The sequence below is a fragment of the Lissotriton helveticus genome, chromosome 9 (genome assembly GCF_964261635.1).
Source record: "Lissotriton helveticus chromosome 9, aLisHel1.1, whole genome shotgun sequence".
Classification (NCBI taxonomy): domain Eukaryota; kingdom Metazoa; phylum Chordata; class Amphibia; order Caudata; family Salamandridae; genus Lissotriton; species Lissotriton helveticus.
Window position 1 is genome coordinate 173,811,043 of NC_136070.1, and position 16,951 is coordinate 173,827,993.

The following is a 16,951-nucleotide window of genomic DNA, read 5'->3' on the forward strand; positions in this document are numbered from 1 at the left end:
CGTCTGAGGAACCTGAAGGCGCAGTGCGTAGCTGACCCAACCCCACGTCTCCCACGCAACCTACTTCAGAAACAGCAACACATTCAGCAACATCTTATGGGGAAGTAAAGGAAATCTGATTAGCATCGCACCATCGAATCTACCAATGGAGGGACAAATCAAGTAAAATGCTTCATAGACTATGCCAAGTAGAGAAGTCCCCCGCAAATGTTCCGGTGCTCCGAGATGAGGATGGCGTCTTGTGCTCATCCCCAACAGTGGAAGCTGAGGAGTTTGCGTGCTATTTCTCACTCCTTTATGCTCTCCAAGAGCATTTATCTGAGGCCTCTATAGCCGAATGTTTGAGAGACATACCACCCGCGGAAGCTTACAGATGATGCACGGGAGCAGCTAGACGCTCCCATAACCACAGACAAACTTAGTGCAGCATTGATAGCCATGCGCCCGGGTCGTGCGCCTTGTCCTAAAGGGTTCCCTATGGAATTCCTTGGACCACATATGAATATACTGGGTCCACACCTATTGGAGGTATTACATGAATCTATCGACCAACACCAGCTTCCCCAAGACTGGTGACATGCAGAGATTATCCTCTTCTTGAAACCAGGTCGCCCACCAGAAGATCCCTTGTTGTACCGGCCCACCTCTCTTATCAACTTCGAGCCCAAACTATTGGGCAAAGTCCTTGCTGACCGCCTTAGGACCTGTGTGCCGGATCTGATCTACCCGGATCAGTCCGGGTTTATGCCACACCGTTCTACGCGTCATAACATCAGACGGGTGCATAATGCCATGGCAAGAGCCACAGAACATGGACGCCCCGCAGCGCTTCTCCTGGCGGATATTGACAAGGCATTTTGCTCCCTCAGTTGGTTGTATCTCTTCCAACTACTTGAAGTTCTCAACGCGCTTCTTGGCTTACGTGTGATTGCTATATCCAGGGTTGACGCGTCGGTCAGGATCGCAGGGCACAGCTCGGGCCCGTTCCCCATCTGTCGAAGCACGAGGCAGGGTTGCCCCTGGTCACCATTACTGTTTGCTCTCGCTGTGGAACCCTTGGCAGCATGGGTGTGGAGTGACCCGGTGCTCAGGGGCTTTGAGTGGTCTCCATCCCGATCTAATCGCATCGCACTATTCACGGACGATGTCCTCTTTTTCTTGACTGACCCGTGGTTTTCGGGCCCCGCATTCTACAGATCTGCTGAGTGTTTGGCCAGACCACTGGGCTTAATACTAATCCCTTCAAGTCCATGTTTCCCAAACCAACCGACACGTCACCTAAGCAGACAGCTAATAAGTTTCATCCCATGCACACCACTGCTCTTAATGAATTCCACACATTCACAGAGGAAGAAGTAGCCCTCACTCTAAACAAAATTGAATCTGGATCACCAGCCGACCCGGCCTCCTCTCAAACCCTATCCAAAATCGCACCTGCCCTCCTCCCAAACCTGACCCAAATTTTTAATCTCTCACTATCTCAATCTACTGTACCTTCCCACTGGAAAGAGGCCATAATCAGACCAATCCTAAAAAAAAGCTATAGCCGACCCTAAACAGCTTGCCAACTACCGACCAATCTCCCTCCTGCCTCTTTTCGGAAAAATCATGGAATCTCTGATCAACAACCAACTATAACCATCTAGAAAATAACAAGTTGTTGGACCCATCCCAATCAGGATTTCGGGCTTTTCAGAGCACCGAAACAGCCTTACTCGAGATAGTGGACAACATTCGGCTTGCCCTTGATACCAGACAATCCACCATCCTGATTTTACTTGATTTGTCAGCTGCCTTTGACACCATCTCACATGACATCCTTTTGGAACGCCTAGCTGAGGTTAGTGTCGAGGAACCCACACTACTTTGGATCAAGAGCTACTTGACAGATCAGTACTACAAGATCCAAATAGGTAATTTTTTTTCTAAGAGCCAGAAAATTGACAAGGGATTTCCCCAGGGGTCCATATTGAGTCCCACACTCTTCAACCTATGTGTCCCTACTGGCACAAATAATCAAAGCACATGGGTTTGAAACAGTGTCACACGCGGATGACACGCAGTTGCTAATCACTCTAGGACCTGATCCCCCAGATACCAAACTTAGATACCAACAGTGCATGATGGCCATAAACTACTGGATGACAAACAACCACTTATTACTTAATGCCAGCAAAACCGACATACTGCTCTTCGGTGATGCACATAATCAGTGGACAGATGACTGGTGCCTGCCAGCCTTGGGACCCTGCCCCCCCGCCCAGTCAGCAGCTCAAAAAGAACAATAGTTACTTACCTGTAAACAGGTGGTTCTCCAGTATTGGTGTCTTTCATAGATTCACATGCCTGAATCATTCCCCGTCGTCGGAGTGGGAGTCTCACGGTATATAAAAAAGCAATAATATGCCATAAAATATATAGCAATTATCAGAAATACTAAACCAGGAAGTAAAGTAGCACCAGCTACAGTAGAAAAACTTCCACATCAGTGACTATCCTAGTCGTTATGTATTAGTCCAAACTGCAGCCAATCAGGCGAGAGCACCCACCAGGATGTTCTCCCCAGAGGCTCAGGCTGTCAGATTTTCTCGCACAGGAGTGAAACCCAATAATGCCTAAGTGAGTCTCTGGGGGGAGGCGGGAGGGTTGCATGTGAATCTATGAAAGACACCAATACTGGAGAACCACCTCTAGATTCACATGCCTGAATCAGAATGGTAAGCAATACTCCTAACAAAACGCTCGTAGACTTGCCTTGCCCCCGTTATGAGGACTCCAATGACTTGGTGGTTGCTGCGGTCTAGGGGGCCTGAGGAGCGTGCTTGACTTTGGGACACTGTGACTTTGGGGAGTTTATTCTGCATTATCTCACCTTTGACTCTGTTCCACCCCCGCAATGCCTATCCACCTTTGCACTGCATTTTGGGACCTGTAGGCGCCAGCAACCGGGCGTACATCGGGAGGCAATTGCAATGTATCTCACCTGGAGGGGGCGGAGCGAGCATCGAGCAGCAAGGAGGAGGCGGGTATTTAAACCTATGCACTAGCGCCTGCTTCCTTGACAAACACCCCAGGCGCTGAAGAAGGCTTACCATATGCCGAAATGCATTCGCCAGGTCGGGTGCTTCCACAATAAAGCTGGCTCCAATTGGCTCCCCTGCTGTGGCCTCGTCTTTCTTTTTTGGAGGAAGGTTTCTTTTGGATATTTCGAACGCGATGTCCAGTGTCGCGTCTACGAGGCCCCCGCAGCTTTAAGTTGGCCCCGGTTTCACTGGTCACTGCCTCGGCAGAACTGTTGTTGTTTCCAGGTTACTGGATGTGCCTGGGCCCACCCTCAAGCCGTGGAAGATATAGAGCGGTGTGGCAGTCACTTGGCTGCTCGCTGGGCGAGGCGGACTTCTGCCTTGCCCCCGTTATGAGGACTCCAATGACTTGGTGGTTGCTGCGGTCTAGGGGGCCTGAGGAGCGTGCTTGACTTTGGGACACTGTGACTTTGGGGAGTTTATTCTGCATTATCTCACCTTTGACTCTGTTCCACCCCCGCAATGCCTATCCACCTTTGCACTGCATTTTGGGACCTGTAGGCGCCAGCAACCGGGCGTACATCGGGAGGCAATTGCAATGTATCTCACCTGGAGGGGGCGGAGCGAGCATCGAGCAGCAAGGAGGAGGCGGGTATTTAAACCTATGCACTAGCGCCTGCTTCCTTGACAAACACCCCAGGCGCTGAAGAAGGCTTACCATATGCCGAAATGCATTCGCCAGGTCGGGTGCTTCCACAATAAAGCTGGCTCCAATTGGCTCCCCTGCTGTGGCCTCGTCTTTCTTTTTTGGAGGAAGGTTTCTTTTGGATATATATATATATATATATATACACAGTATGCATGTATAACAATCATCATCAACATGTGAAATAACGTCTAAAGAGCATAGAGAAGGAGGTGGAAACAGAGGCTCACCTTATTTGAAAAGATTGTGCAGCACTGCTCTTCCAACCGAGGCATCTGCGTCGTCTGCTGAATCTAGACAGTAATGTCTAGTAAAGGTGTGTCTGCTAGACCATGTTGCAGCTCTGCAGATCTGTCGAAGAGGCACACCAGCAAAAAGGGCAGTGGAAGAGCTAACCGCCCTTGTAGAATGTGCTCTTGGCAAGGCCTGTAAGGGTCTACCGGCCTGCTGATGGCAAAGTCCAATTGTAGAGGAGACCCATCTAGCAATGGTCTGCTTTGAAACTGCGCAGCCCTGGCGTTGCCGGCCAAAAGCTATGAAAAGTTGGTCCGTCTTGCGAATGGCAGAGGTTCTTGAAAGGTAAAACTTGAGACATCTTCTAATATCCAACGAATGCAGTGCCCTTTCAGCCGGAGACTGTGGGGCTGGAAAGAATGTCTTGAGGACAACTGGCTCATTCAAATGAAAATCCAAAGGCACCTTTGGCATGTACGTTGGATTAGTACGTAGTACCACCGAGTCCGTGGTGAATTGGATGAAAGGCGATCTAGATGTAAATGCCTGAATATCGCTCACCCTTCTAGAAGATGTTAAAGCGAGTAGCAATGACACTTTCCAAGGTAAAAATTTCAGGTCCACCTTATGGATCGGCTCAAAAGGGTGACGCATGAGCTGAGTTAGTACGACATTCAGATGCCATGCAGGTGGAGGATGCCATGCAGGTGGAGGTTTTCGTACAGGCGGAAATATACGAAACAATCCTTTAAAAAATTGCTGAATGATCCTTTCGGAAAACAAGGAGTTTGATCCATCTTGACGAAATCTAGAAATGGCAGCCAGGAAGACTTTAAGAGTCGAATGCGACAACCCCAATCTGGCCAAGTGTTAAAAGAAGGGTAGAATTTGCTCAGGCTTGGCATGAATGGGATGGCGACCGTTAGACTGGCACCATGCACAGAAACGCCTCCACTTAAATTGGTAAGTCTTGATCGTAGATGGAGCCCTGGCTTTCGCAAGTACCTCCTGGCAATCCTGTGGAATATTTAAGTGTGCAAATTCCATGTGCTGAGGAGCCAAGCTGACAATTTCAGCGAGTTCGGGTCCGGATGGTACACCTTGCCGTTCTGGGTGGAGAGAAGATCCGGAATGCGAGGAAGTTGGATAGGGTTGCATTCCGAGAGAAGAAGTAGCTCGGTGAACCAGTATTGCCGGGGCCATCGTGGAGCAATCAGAATCAACCGGCATGGCTGCTTCTTCATCTTCTTGATGACTTTCGGAATCAGAGGTAGCGGTGGAAAAGCGTAAGCGAATATTTGACTCCAATTCATCGAAAGGGCATCGCCACACGAGTCCTTGTGGGGAACCCAGCTTGCAAAGTATAGGCATTTCCGGTTCTGTTGCGTCGCAAACAAGTCCAGATCCGGATGCCCCCAAGTCCGAAAGATGCGGTCTAGAGATGGTTGATGTAGCTCCCACTCGTGAGTGCAGCCTGTTGATCTGCTGAGAGAGTCCGCTAACACATTCGCGACTCCCGGGACATGGACCGCTGACAGATGTATATTGTGAGTCAGAGCCCAATTCCAAATCTCTTGTGCCTGTTGCGACAGCCGGGCTGATCTTGTGCCTCCCTGCTTGTTTAGATAATGCATGCAGGTTGTGTTGTCTGTCCGAATCAAGACTGTGGCGCCCTCTAGGGTCGCCTGAAAGGACTTCAGGGCTAGAAAGATGGCGTGCAATTCCAACCTGTTTATGTGCCAAGTCATTTGGATCTTGTTCCATTTTCCACTGACCGTCATGCCTTGGAGGTGTGCCCCCCAGCCTGTCATTGAAGCGTCTGTCGTTACTATGAACCTGGGCATTTCTGTGAGGAAAGAGCATCCCACTTGTATGTTGTAACCTTGACTCCACCATTGAATCGCTTCTCGCATTCGAGGTGTTAGTTGTATGATATCCTCGAAGGACCCCGACACCTGTAACCACTGGCGACTGAGCTCCTCTTGCAAGGGTCTCATCCGAAGACGACAGTTGGGGGTGAGAAGAATACAGGAAGAAATCATCCCGACAAAGGACTTGAACATGCGCACTGAAACGCACCCTTTTGACAACAGTGTTGCCGCAAACCTTTGTATCTTTTCCTGTCTCTCTTTCGAGATAAATACTTGGGCGAGCTTGGTGTCCAGTGTCGCTCCCAAGAAGGTCTTTCTCCTTGCTGGCGTGAGGTGCGATTTGTCGAAATTCACTGAGAAACCCAGGTTTTGCATCAGTGAGAGCGTTTTTTGTATGTGACCTTTTACCATGTCGAAAGAACTGGCCTTGATAAGGCAATCGTCTAGATATGGATATATCTGTATAGACTGCATTCGAAGGTGAGCTGCCACTGGGGCCAGTATCTTCGTGAACACTATGGGGGCTGAACGCAGTCCGAAGGGAAGAACGCTGAACTGGAAGTCCCTGCCTGCCACTCTGAACCTTAGAAACTTCCAGTGCCTGGGAAAAATTGGGACATGGAAGTATGCATCCTGAAGGTCGAGTGTCGCCATATACTCTCCCGTCGAAAGAAATTGGAGGATTTCCTGGAGTGTCAGCATTCTGAATGACAGTTTTTTGAGGAATTTGTTTAGGGCACGTAGGTCGAGGATGGGTCGCCATTCCCCCGATTTCTTTCGGATAAGGAAAAACCTTGAGTAGAATCCTTTTCCTCTCTGATGATGAGGTACCCTTTCTATCGCTCCCTTCCGAATCATAATGTTGATCTGGGCAAACAGCTCCTTGAGATGTGCTGGAGGCGGTCCTTTTGGGGGGACATTTGGGGGAGTTTTCACGAATTCCAAAATGTGACCTCTGGCTACTACGTCCAGAACCCACTTGTCCGTGGTAATCTTGGACCAATTCAAGTAATTTTGGGATATTTTTCCTCCAATTTGGTTCGGGTTGGGGCAAAGTGGTGGCAGGATGCGTTTCTCACTTCTTATTGTCTCTTCCACGATAGTTGGATTTTCCTCGAGACTGGGAAAAATTTCCTCTTCTCTGTCCGTAAGTCTGTTGACGATATGGCTGGTATCTTTGGTTTCCCTGGGCGGAAGTATAGGAGCGCTGTTGGTTATAGCCTCCTCTATTGGAGAAATTCCCTCTTCCTCTTGCACCACGAAAGGAAGACTTTTTGTATTGTTAAGTGCCCAGCGAACGCGCTGTCTCAGTATCCTTTTTGATGGATTCTAGAGCATCGTCAACATGCTTTCCAAATAAGAATTCTCCATCGAATGCCATATCTATAATTCTTGTTTGGACCTCCTGCCGAAAGGATGTTGCTTTTAACCATCCTTGCCTTCTGAGAACAGCTGCACCGGCTAACTGACGAAAACCTGTGGCAGCAACGTCCACTGCAGCATCAATTATCTCAGACGAGACACACTCTCCTTCCTGAAGGATCTTCATAGCTTCAGCCCGATCTGGCTCGGGGAGTTTGTCCACATACGGCGAGATGTCTGACCACATCTGCCTCTCGTATCTCCCTAATATGGCCAGAGAGTTAGCAGCCCTAACGGTTGTCGCTGCAATTGTAGAAACCTTTTTGCCAATAGAGTCTAGACGTCTCCCTTCTTTGTCTGATGGAACAGAGACCTGAGACGTTAGAAGACCTCTTTTGCGCTGCCTGCGCTACTACAGAGTCTGCTTTCGCCTGTCCAACGAGGCACGCTGGAGATGAAATTGGTGCTCTATATTTCTTGTCCACTCTCGGGAGCGCTGCTGGCAAAGAATTTGGCTTGGACATTATCTTCAGTCCTTCCTTCCATATGAATTCTATGATAGGAATGGTCCAACTCTGTTTTTGTGGCGTAGATTTAAAGTCATACAAGAAGCAGTCTTCTTGTTTTGACTCCATAGTAATCATGAACCTCCTTGTTGCTCTATCCATGATCTTGTGGAATGTGGCAATGTCCACAGGAGGTGACTGTGCTGTAGCAGGTTCTGCCGGAGAGGGCGTGTTGGCATTGTAATCTTCATACTCCGACGATTCTGACTCATTGTCTATCTCTCCTTCTTCTTGCTCCTCATGCTCTGAGTACTCTTCATCATCTGCCTGAGGAGCTGCGACCTGTGACGCAGACAATCCTGCTTGTCCTTCCCCCAACGTCACTGCAACAACCGGCTGTGCCAGCTTCGAAAGCGGCGTTGTTGTTCTAGGTCTTGGTGTAGATACCTGAGAGTCACCTGACTCTGAAGGTGGGAAACGCCTATAGTAGTCGCTAAGCATATACTGTAGATTGCGAAATAATTCCTCAGGCATTTGCGAGGTAGGAGCAGGTCTGTCCTCATGTGAAACAGGCTCCGTTTCCTGCATGTCTTCCTCCATATCATCTTGGATCTTAATTCGGAGGTCAGACGGACTTCTGGCCGCTCCAAAATTTCCATCCTCATAGGATCCTTCCTCATCCGAATCCAAAAGTTTCTCTGGAACTACTGGCGTAGAAGAAATTGCGTCATTAGCAGCTCTTTTCTTCAACAACGTAGCTGTGGTTGTAGGGGAAGGTAACGGTATCCCCGATGACTGAGCTGACCAAACCTGTAAGGTAGTGCAGCTTGACAGTGTAGGCATCGATGGGGTGTCCTCCGCGGCCGACGAACCTGTCCTTTGCTGCTGACTGGCTTGTCCCGTCGACGGTACCACGTCGACGGTACCATCGTCGAGGTCGTAGACGGTAGCTTCGTCGACGTTGATTTCATCGTCGACGAGGATTTCTTCGTCGACGCGGTCGACGGCAACGTCGGCCACGGGGACGTCGTCGACGGTAGCTTCGCCGACGTGGAGTTCATCGTCGACGAGGATTTTTTCATCGACGGTAACGTCGGCGGCGGTAACGTCGTCGTCTGTAGTCCCGTCGACGACGGCTAAGGTACCGTCGACGAGCTCCTCATATACGACTCTGATGTCGACGATTGGCTCCCCGTCGACGAAGAAAAGTTTGCCGTCGACGGGGAGCCAATCGTCGACATCAGAGTCGTATATGAGGAGCTCGTCGACGGTACCTTAGCCGTCGTCAACGGGACTACAGACGACGACGAGATAGGCCTGATCTGCACATGAACCAACGTAGGCGATAAGGCCGAAGACATGACTAAAGTCGGCCTAGGTGAGGAGAAAGTCATAGTGCAGGTAGTAGACGTGGCCACATGAGAGGAAACACACTCCTTTTTTGACGTTGAAATTGTCAAAGGTGGCTATTTAGGAGGCACAGACTTTGAAGATTTCTTGGGAACTGCAGATTTCCCAGACTTCTTAGAGGGCGTACTATCCATCTGAACAGGTGTAAGAGTCTTATTTAAATCACTAGGTCCAGAGGTATCCAGAGAGGATTGGGCCTTCTTTACCACCTTCGCCCTTGGAGATGAAACTTCAGTTTCAGCCTTCCTCTTAACCGACATTAGTGAAGAACCAGAGGCAATGCTTCCTACCTCAGATACCGGGTCTTCCTTGTCCTTTAGTCTGTTGAGCCACAACAGAAGTCTTCCTTCCCTGTCTCTGATGTCTTAGGGGGGAAGGTACGCAGATCTTGCACTCCTTTGCCTTATGGTCAGGATAAAGGCAATATAAACATTTTTTGTGGGGATCTTCTTTGAATAATCTTTGTTTTCCACAAGAATCACAAGCCCTGAACAGGGACTTAGAGGTAGACATCTGAATTTTTTTTAGAAACTACTAGTCTTGAAGAAAAAACTGAGGGAGACTCCCTTCACACGGCGTGCGGTAGAAAATCTGACAGCCTGAGCCTCTGGGGAGAACATCCTGGTGGGTGCTGTCGCCTGATTGGCTGCAGTTTGGACTAATACATAACGACTAGGATAGTCACTGATGTGGAACTTTTTCTACTGTAGCTGGTGCTACTTTACTTCCTGGTTTAGTATTTCTGATAATTGCTATATATTTTATGGCATATTATTGCTTTTTTATATACCGTGGGACTTCCACTCCGACGACGGGGAATGATTCAGGCATGTGAATCTATGAAAGACACCCCTAATACTGGAGAACTGGGGATAACATTGATGACAAACTCTCCATGGCTGACCACATCAACAACGTTCCAGCTACGGGCTAATGCGCAATCTTAGGAAAATCTTCAAACCGATTCTGCTTCCTTCACGCATGCCCCTAGTACAGGGTCTAATTGTGAGCCGTCCAGATTACGAAAATGCACTACTCGCCTCTATAAATGAGGAGCATTTGACAAAACTTCAGGTCCTGCTGAACACACTGCAGCCAGGCTGGACCTACACCTCCCTCCCCGCATCCCCACCGCGCCCAGTTTGAAGACCTTACACTGGCTTCCCATTAAAAAAATGATCAAATTCAAACTATGCTGTTTAGTCCACAAGACCCTTAACGGCAAGGGGCTAAAATATCTAGCCAATAAGCTGATAAAATACCGACCGGCTAGGACCCTTCGCTCTACCAGTAAGCATCTCCTAACAGTTCCAAAAGTCCGAACAGTAAGGAATGGGGACAGATCTTTCTCTAAAATTGCCCCTGAAACGTGGAACTCTTTGCCTCTACGCCTCTACACCTCAGACTGGAACCTGATCATCAGAGGTTCCGAAAAACCCTGAAAACCGGGTTTTTCTAGTTGTGCCTAGTCCCCTCGTCTGTCTTCTCTTAGGATCTGCCGGCGATATGAGACCCAAGGGTGAAATACGCACCTAACAAATACCAAATACCAAAATACCATATTGTTTCCGGTGTGTGGGAATCATGGGCAGAGCAGTTATCTTGCGCTACTACAGGATTTATGTATCTCAGTATTTTTATGTCGCCCTGCCCAAACATTTCCTGGACACACAATATTAACCCACTCACCACGAGCCTTAAGGAGGAAACTGCAATATGGTCTCCCCGCTCGCTCTCATTGGATGGGCACTCAGCAATTTTTAAAATGGTCTCACTGCCCAAAATACTTTATAGACGTCAAGATTTCCCATATGCTATACCGCAAACTTTGTTCGCACAAATCAACTCCATCCTTAACAAATTTATCTGGAATGGCGGCGATGTATGTATGTATTGCTTTGAGTATGTGTACCCAGTCAACATATTAAGGTGGGATTGCGGATGTGTATGCTTACTACGCTGTCTCCCACTTGTTAACTGTAATGAGTGGTGGTATAACTCGCCAACGGATCCAGCGTATGCACTAGAACATATGGCAATGGAGGGTATCCCCCTCCTTCAACTCCTGTATAGCACATAGAACTTGGACTTACTACCCCCAGCCAGCGGCACAATGATCCGGCTTGGGAGATATGCAGTTAAACAGATGGGTTGGCATGGTCGTCTGACTCAGGCAACCCCACTGTGGCATGGTATACATGTCCGCTCGGTATCAGCATTAGTGGTATTTCAAGGGTGAGACTTAGTGGAAATATCCACGTATGGTGACGTAATGTGAGATACCACCTTAAAGTCATTCCAACAGCTACAGACAGAGTTTCAGCTACACAAATCTCAATTTGAAGTATCTCCAGCTGCGGCATGCTCTAACTCCCCTACTTCAGACAACTGAGAATTTTGCCAGAACTTCATCTTTGGAGGGACGTTTATTAATGGGTGATTTAGGCGACCATAAGATCCGCCAGATTTACCAAATGCTGAATACACACACTTCCACAACCCTACACAAGACTAGACGTGCTTGGTTAGCAGACATACCAGATATGACCGATGATGACTGGGCCTTGGCTAGCCCACGCGGTGTCATCACGCTTTCGTCTCACGCAATTTAAATATATACACCATATATACTATACAAGGTCCCGTCTTTGGAAGAAGGGCGTCATTCAGTCCTCCTTATGTCTGAGATGTGGGATAGAGGAAGGGACTTTTATACATACTGTCTGGGCCTGCTCAGCACTGCAGCCATTCTGGGGGAGGATTGTGGCATGTCTGGGCGAGGTGCTGTTGTGGGATCTCTCACTAGATCCGAGATTACTCTTGTTGCATAGTACTGATGGGATAGGTGGGAACCGGTACATGCAACACTTGTTATTTTTAGCTGTTACCATTGCTAAACGGGATATTGCACAGGCATGGAATGGTACGTCCCCCCCGACGATCGGCAGGTGGAAAAAGGCCATTGACGACTGCATGAGTGCTGAGATTGCGGTGTTTCAAGCTCGGGGCTGCCCCAACAGCATAGGAAAATATGGTTAAGAGGGGCGGAATATCGGGGCATAGAGTTAACCCCACCTCCCTTCTACCTTTAGATGCCCGACAGGGCACACTCCTCCAATGTTACTGACCATTGAGCAATCCGGATTATCAACTGAAACTTTCGGAATGTTTATCCAATTGGACCAATATAGATTTGTGGGATCTGGGACTTACTGCGCACTGGGTTTGTTACTGTTCCTGCAGGCTTTGCAGTAGTAAAATCTTTTTCAATTGTACGTTTATGCAGCCATACGAGGTCTTCAAACTGTATCCTTTGGACCATGGCCTGGTATGTATCATGCAAACGTAATAATAAAATATATGGTATAAAAAAAAAAATTCTAAAGCTGTCCGAAGCCCGACCTAAAAAAAAGGGATCCCTATTGTGCATTTATTATAATGCTTTACAGTGTTGAGCTTTTTCTTGTTATGATTTATTGTAATGATAGTGATTGCTTTACATGATGAACCAACTACAAGTGGAATGAGGAAGAAATCAAGTGGGGAGAATTAGAACGCTAAGGAACTACACCAGCTGATGGCCGGATGAGGATCAAGGCCAAACAGACAGGCATGCAGTGATATCTGCACCACACACACTACATGCATGAGGAATGGTAATGATACAGGACACAACCACACTCAAAATAGTCAAGTACAAATTAGCTTTTTACTGCAACTAAGCAAGTTACTTACACGGCTGCTTCTCAACAGCATCGATGATGCTGTCGATCACATCTTCAAGTTCCACTTCATTGACCGATTGCAGAATTTCTGTCAGATATCTACTGCCTTCACTACAATCAAAAAGAAAAACATAAAAAAACACTATTTCAATTCAGAATAGAAAACAAAAGACCCTTCTCATAGATTACTCTGCATTTTATCCACATTTTCTCAAAGAGCACACACTTTAAAAAAAACATCAACCGGTGAAAAGAAGCATGCACTAGTTTGTGACAAGGTGTGTTCAGGGTCCTCCCTAAATAGCTGCCCTTTAGCATTGGGAACTGCTCTACCTCTATCACTACCTTGGTACAGAGATCCATCTGTAACGTTTCATTCATGCCTGAACTGTACATCCTGAATTAGTTTTCCCTGCAGAATCTGTTCAGCTGGAAAGGGAAAATTGCACTTATTGCCCTCTATAGGAGAGGGATGGAAACTTGATTTGCTAATGCCATACTGTTCCTGTTCTGTGAGGAAGTAAAGCTTGCACTGCTACTATCCGATTTGTACCGGTCATGCAGTGGAAGACGCTTGTGCAGATGCTAACCTATACCTGTCCTCTGAAGGATGGAAGCTTGCACTGTTTCCACCCACGGTGTACCTGTTCTACCAAGAGGGGTGTTTCCACTGCTGTTGACCCATCTAATAGAAACAAATGCGATTTTGAAAGCTTCTGACTCTTCTTAGCAGAGTCAGAAGCTTTTGTTGGGCCAGGGAAACTAGTGGCGTGACCCTGACACAAGGACTCTGCTTTAATCACAGCTTTCCAGCTTGACCAAGCTGTTTGACCCTGAGCAATTACTTTTCTTCCCTATGCCCCGTTTTCCGTCATCATCACATTTGAGAGCACCTTGAAATAGTTTAGTTCAGGATGTACACTGTAAAAAAGACCTCTCTTGCATGTGTTTAATAGACCTTAATGTTGCTTTATCTATAACAATAAAAAGGCCTTGTACAGGAGGCACAAGTCAATTGACTTGCCTCTTGAGTCCCTAATAAAATTGTCATCAGGGCATAATGGAGAAAGAATGCAATACCCATAAAGGATCTGAAATGCACACTGTCTAATCAGTAAATCTGGTTTCAATCCGAGCTTCCAAGCTTCATTGTTTGCCCTTTTCCAGGTAAGAATGCAGAGGGGCCTCATTAGGTGGAAATGCAACCAGGTACCCTAGGTGTAAGTGTGATTAGAGGCACAAGGTCACCTATCTAGAAAGCAGCACAGTAAGTCAGACCAGGTCATTAACCCTTTGGATGGGCGCAAACTTTTTCCGCAGTGCCGGAAAATTTCATGCGTGCGCAATTCGGACGGCTCCGGGCAGTCCGACGCACACGCCACCCGTAGCGTTGGACGGCCGGGAGCCATCCGGCGCATCCAAAGGGTTAATGCACAAGTTACTTACCTTCGGTAACAATATATCTGTAAGAAACATTTGTAGTGATAGATTCCTTACCTTAGAATTACCCCCAGGCATCAGACTGGATCCCGAAAGTTTTCGTCAGCAGTACCCCTGCGTGTCGGAAGGTGGCATTGTGCGGCTCCGTATCAGTCGTAGGCGTTGTGATCGCCGGGATGATGTCGTGGCAGCTACTTAGACGCCGCCCTCGGGCGCTGACGTTAGTTCTGTACACGACTTTCTGCGCCAGGACCACAGAGCCATGCAAGATGCTGACCACTGGTGTCTTGAAACTAGGACCATGAAAGGGATGACCTTAACCCTAGAAATCAGTTCACAGAACAGGGAGGATGGGTGGGGCGGTAAGGAATCTATCACTACTAATGTTTCCTACAGATAGATCGTACCGAAGGTAAGTAACTTGTGCACCTGAAAGAAACACGTAGTGATAGATTCCTTACCTTAGAATAGATACACCAGCAATACCAACCCCGGTGGTGGGTCTGCGAACCAAGAACACACCAGAAAGTCCTGGCGAACAGAACGGCCAAAGAAGCCGTCTCTCCAGACTGGACTGTCCAGGCAGTAACATTTGGGGTCCAGACGGTGGAGCCTGTCTTCCTCTATCGAGGGATGCGGAGGCGGAAAGAAAGGGGCAAAGTGATGGTCTGCCCGATGTGAAAGGCAGTGACAACCTTTGGGAGAAAAGATGGACAAGTCCTTAGAACAACTTTGTCCAGATGGACAGAGAGAAAAGGAGGTTTAGAAGAAAAAGCCTGGAGCTCACGCACTCTTCTGGAAGAGGTGATGGCAACCAGGAAAGCAGTCTTTAAAATGAGAAGATGAGGAGGACAGTTGTGAAGTGGCTCAAAGGGAGCACACATCAGATATGTCAGAACCACGTCCCACTGAGGCATTATGAAAGGAACAGGAGTAAAAAGAGGAGTAATGCCTTTTAAGAAACTACTTACAACAGGGGACTTGAAAAGGGAAGGCTGATCTGGCAGAAGTTAAAAGGCTGAAATGAGATAGCACTTGATAGTGCCCAGAGCAGAGCCCTTCTGGGCCAAAGAAAGTAAGAATAGAAGAACCTCTGAAAGAAGGGCAAAAAGGGGATCCACAGCCTTTGCTGTGCACCATGCCACAAACGTATTCCACCTGCAGGCATATACAGTCTTAGTGGAGGGCCGCCTGGCCGCCAAGATTACATTACAAACTTCGGGAGGCAGGTCAAAAGACGTCCACTGCCGCCGCTCAATCTCCACGCAAGGAGCTGGAGGCTGGACAGGTTCGGGTGGAGGACCGTCCCCTGGTGCTGCGAAAGAAGATACTCCCGAAGAGGCAGTCGAATCGGGGGATCGATGGCAATGCTGAGTAGCTCGGGATACCATACTCTTCGAGCCTAGTCCGGAGCCACAAGAATGTCTTGGGCCCGGTCGCACTTGATCTTCTTCAGCACTCTGGGTAGAAGTGGTATAGGCGGAAAGGCGTATAGTAGACCGCAACTCCACTTGCGACGAAAAGCGTCGCCTAGCGAGTGCCGCCTTGGAAATTCCAACGCGCATAACTGATGACATGGCGCGTTCTCTTCGGTGGCAAATAGATCTAACCAAAGCTCTCCCCACTGCTGAAAGAGACCAGTCAGAGTTCAGACGCCATTATTGATCCATCATGCACCGGCAGCTGAGTTTGTCCGCCCTGGCGTTTAGAGAACCTGCCAAGTGTTTAACCACCAGGGAAATGCCCTGGTTTTCCAGCCAAGTCCAGAGGCGCAGAGCCTCCTGACATAGGGTCCACGACCCCACCCCGCCCAGTTTGTTGCAGTACCACATGGCGGTGGTGTTGTCCGTGAACACCTGCACCACTCTACCCCGGACAGAGGGAAGGAAAGCTCCAGAAGGTTGATGTGGAGCCCGAACTCCACCAGCAACCAGAGGCCTCTGATCTCTGCCTCTCCCATGTGGCCGCCCCATCCCAGAAGGGACGCGTCCGTCACAACTGTGTGCTCCGGATGGGGAAGGGAGAGGGATCTGCCATTGACCCAATCGCGCTTCGTGAGCCACCACTGCAATTGTCATGCAGTGCCCTCCGAGATCTGGACGTTATCGGACAGGTTGCCCTGATGCTGTGCCCACTGGAACTTCAGGTCCCACTGCAGAGCCAGCATATGCCATCTGGCATGGTCCACTAGCAGGATGGAAGAGGCCATCAGGTCCAGGAGCCGGAGGGTCATCCTAACCAAAACCCGGGATAGAGGCTGAAAGATCGCAATCATAGCCTGAATATCCCAGACTCGCAGCTCAGGAGGATAAACCCGTAAATTGCGCCGAGTCCAGAACCGCTCTGATGAACAGGAGCTTCTGAGAGGGAATCAGGTGCGACTTCGGCACATTGATGGAGAACCCCAGCAAATGACTGCCTGGGGCGAGCCCGCCTTCAACAACCAGTCGTCGAGATAGGGGAAGACTGCAACCTCTGATCTGCGCAGATGAGCTGCGACCACCTCCATCACTTTCGTGAACACCCGAGGGGTGCTGGTAGGCCCGAAGGTGAGCACGGTAAACTGAAAGTGCTCGTGGCCTACTGTGAACCGCAGGTAACGCCTGTGGGCCGGCAGAACGGGATATGGAAATATGAGTCTTGCAGGTCCAACACTACCATCCATTCTCCAGGG

The 16,951-nt window shown here is 48.6% G+C and overlaps 1 protein-coding gene across 4 annotated transcripts in view; it reads right to left on the minus strand.

The window, feature by feature from the left end:
* POLE2 (DNA polymerase epsilon 2, accessory subunit) overlaps window positions 1-16,951 on the minus strand; it is a 490,721-nt gene that overhangs the window by 349,965 nt on the left and 123,805 nt on the right. For all 4 annotated transcript variants that reach the window (XM_078659706.1, XM_078659707.1, XM_078659704.1 and 1 more), the window contains one exon: window positions 12,848-12,948. In XM_078659706.1, coding sequence (XP_078515832.1) covers window positions 12,848-12,948 — 101 coding nt within the window. The remainder of the gene's footprint in view (window positions 1-12,847; window positions 12,949-16,951) is intronic.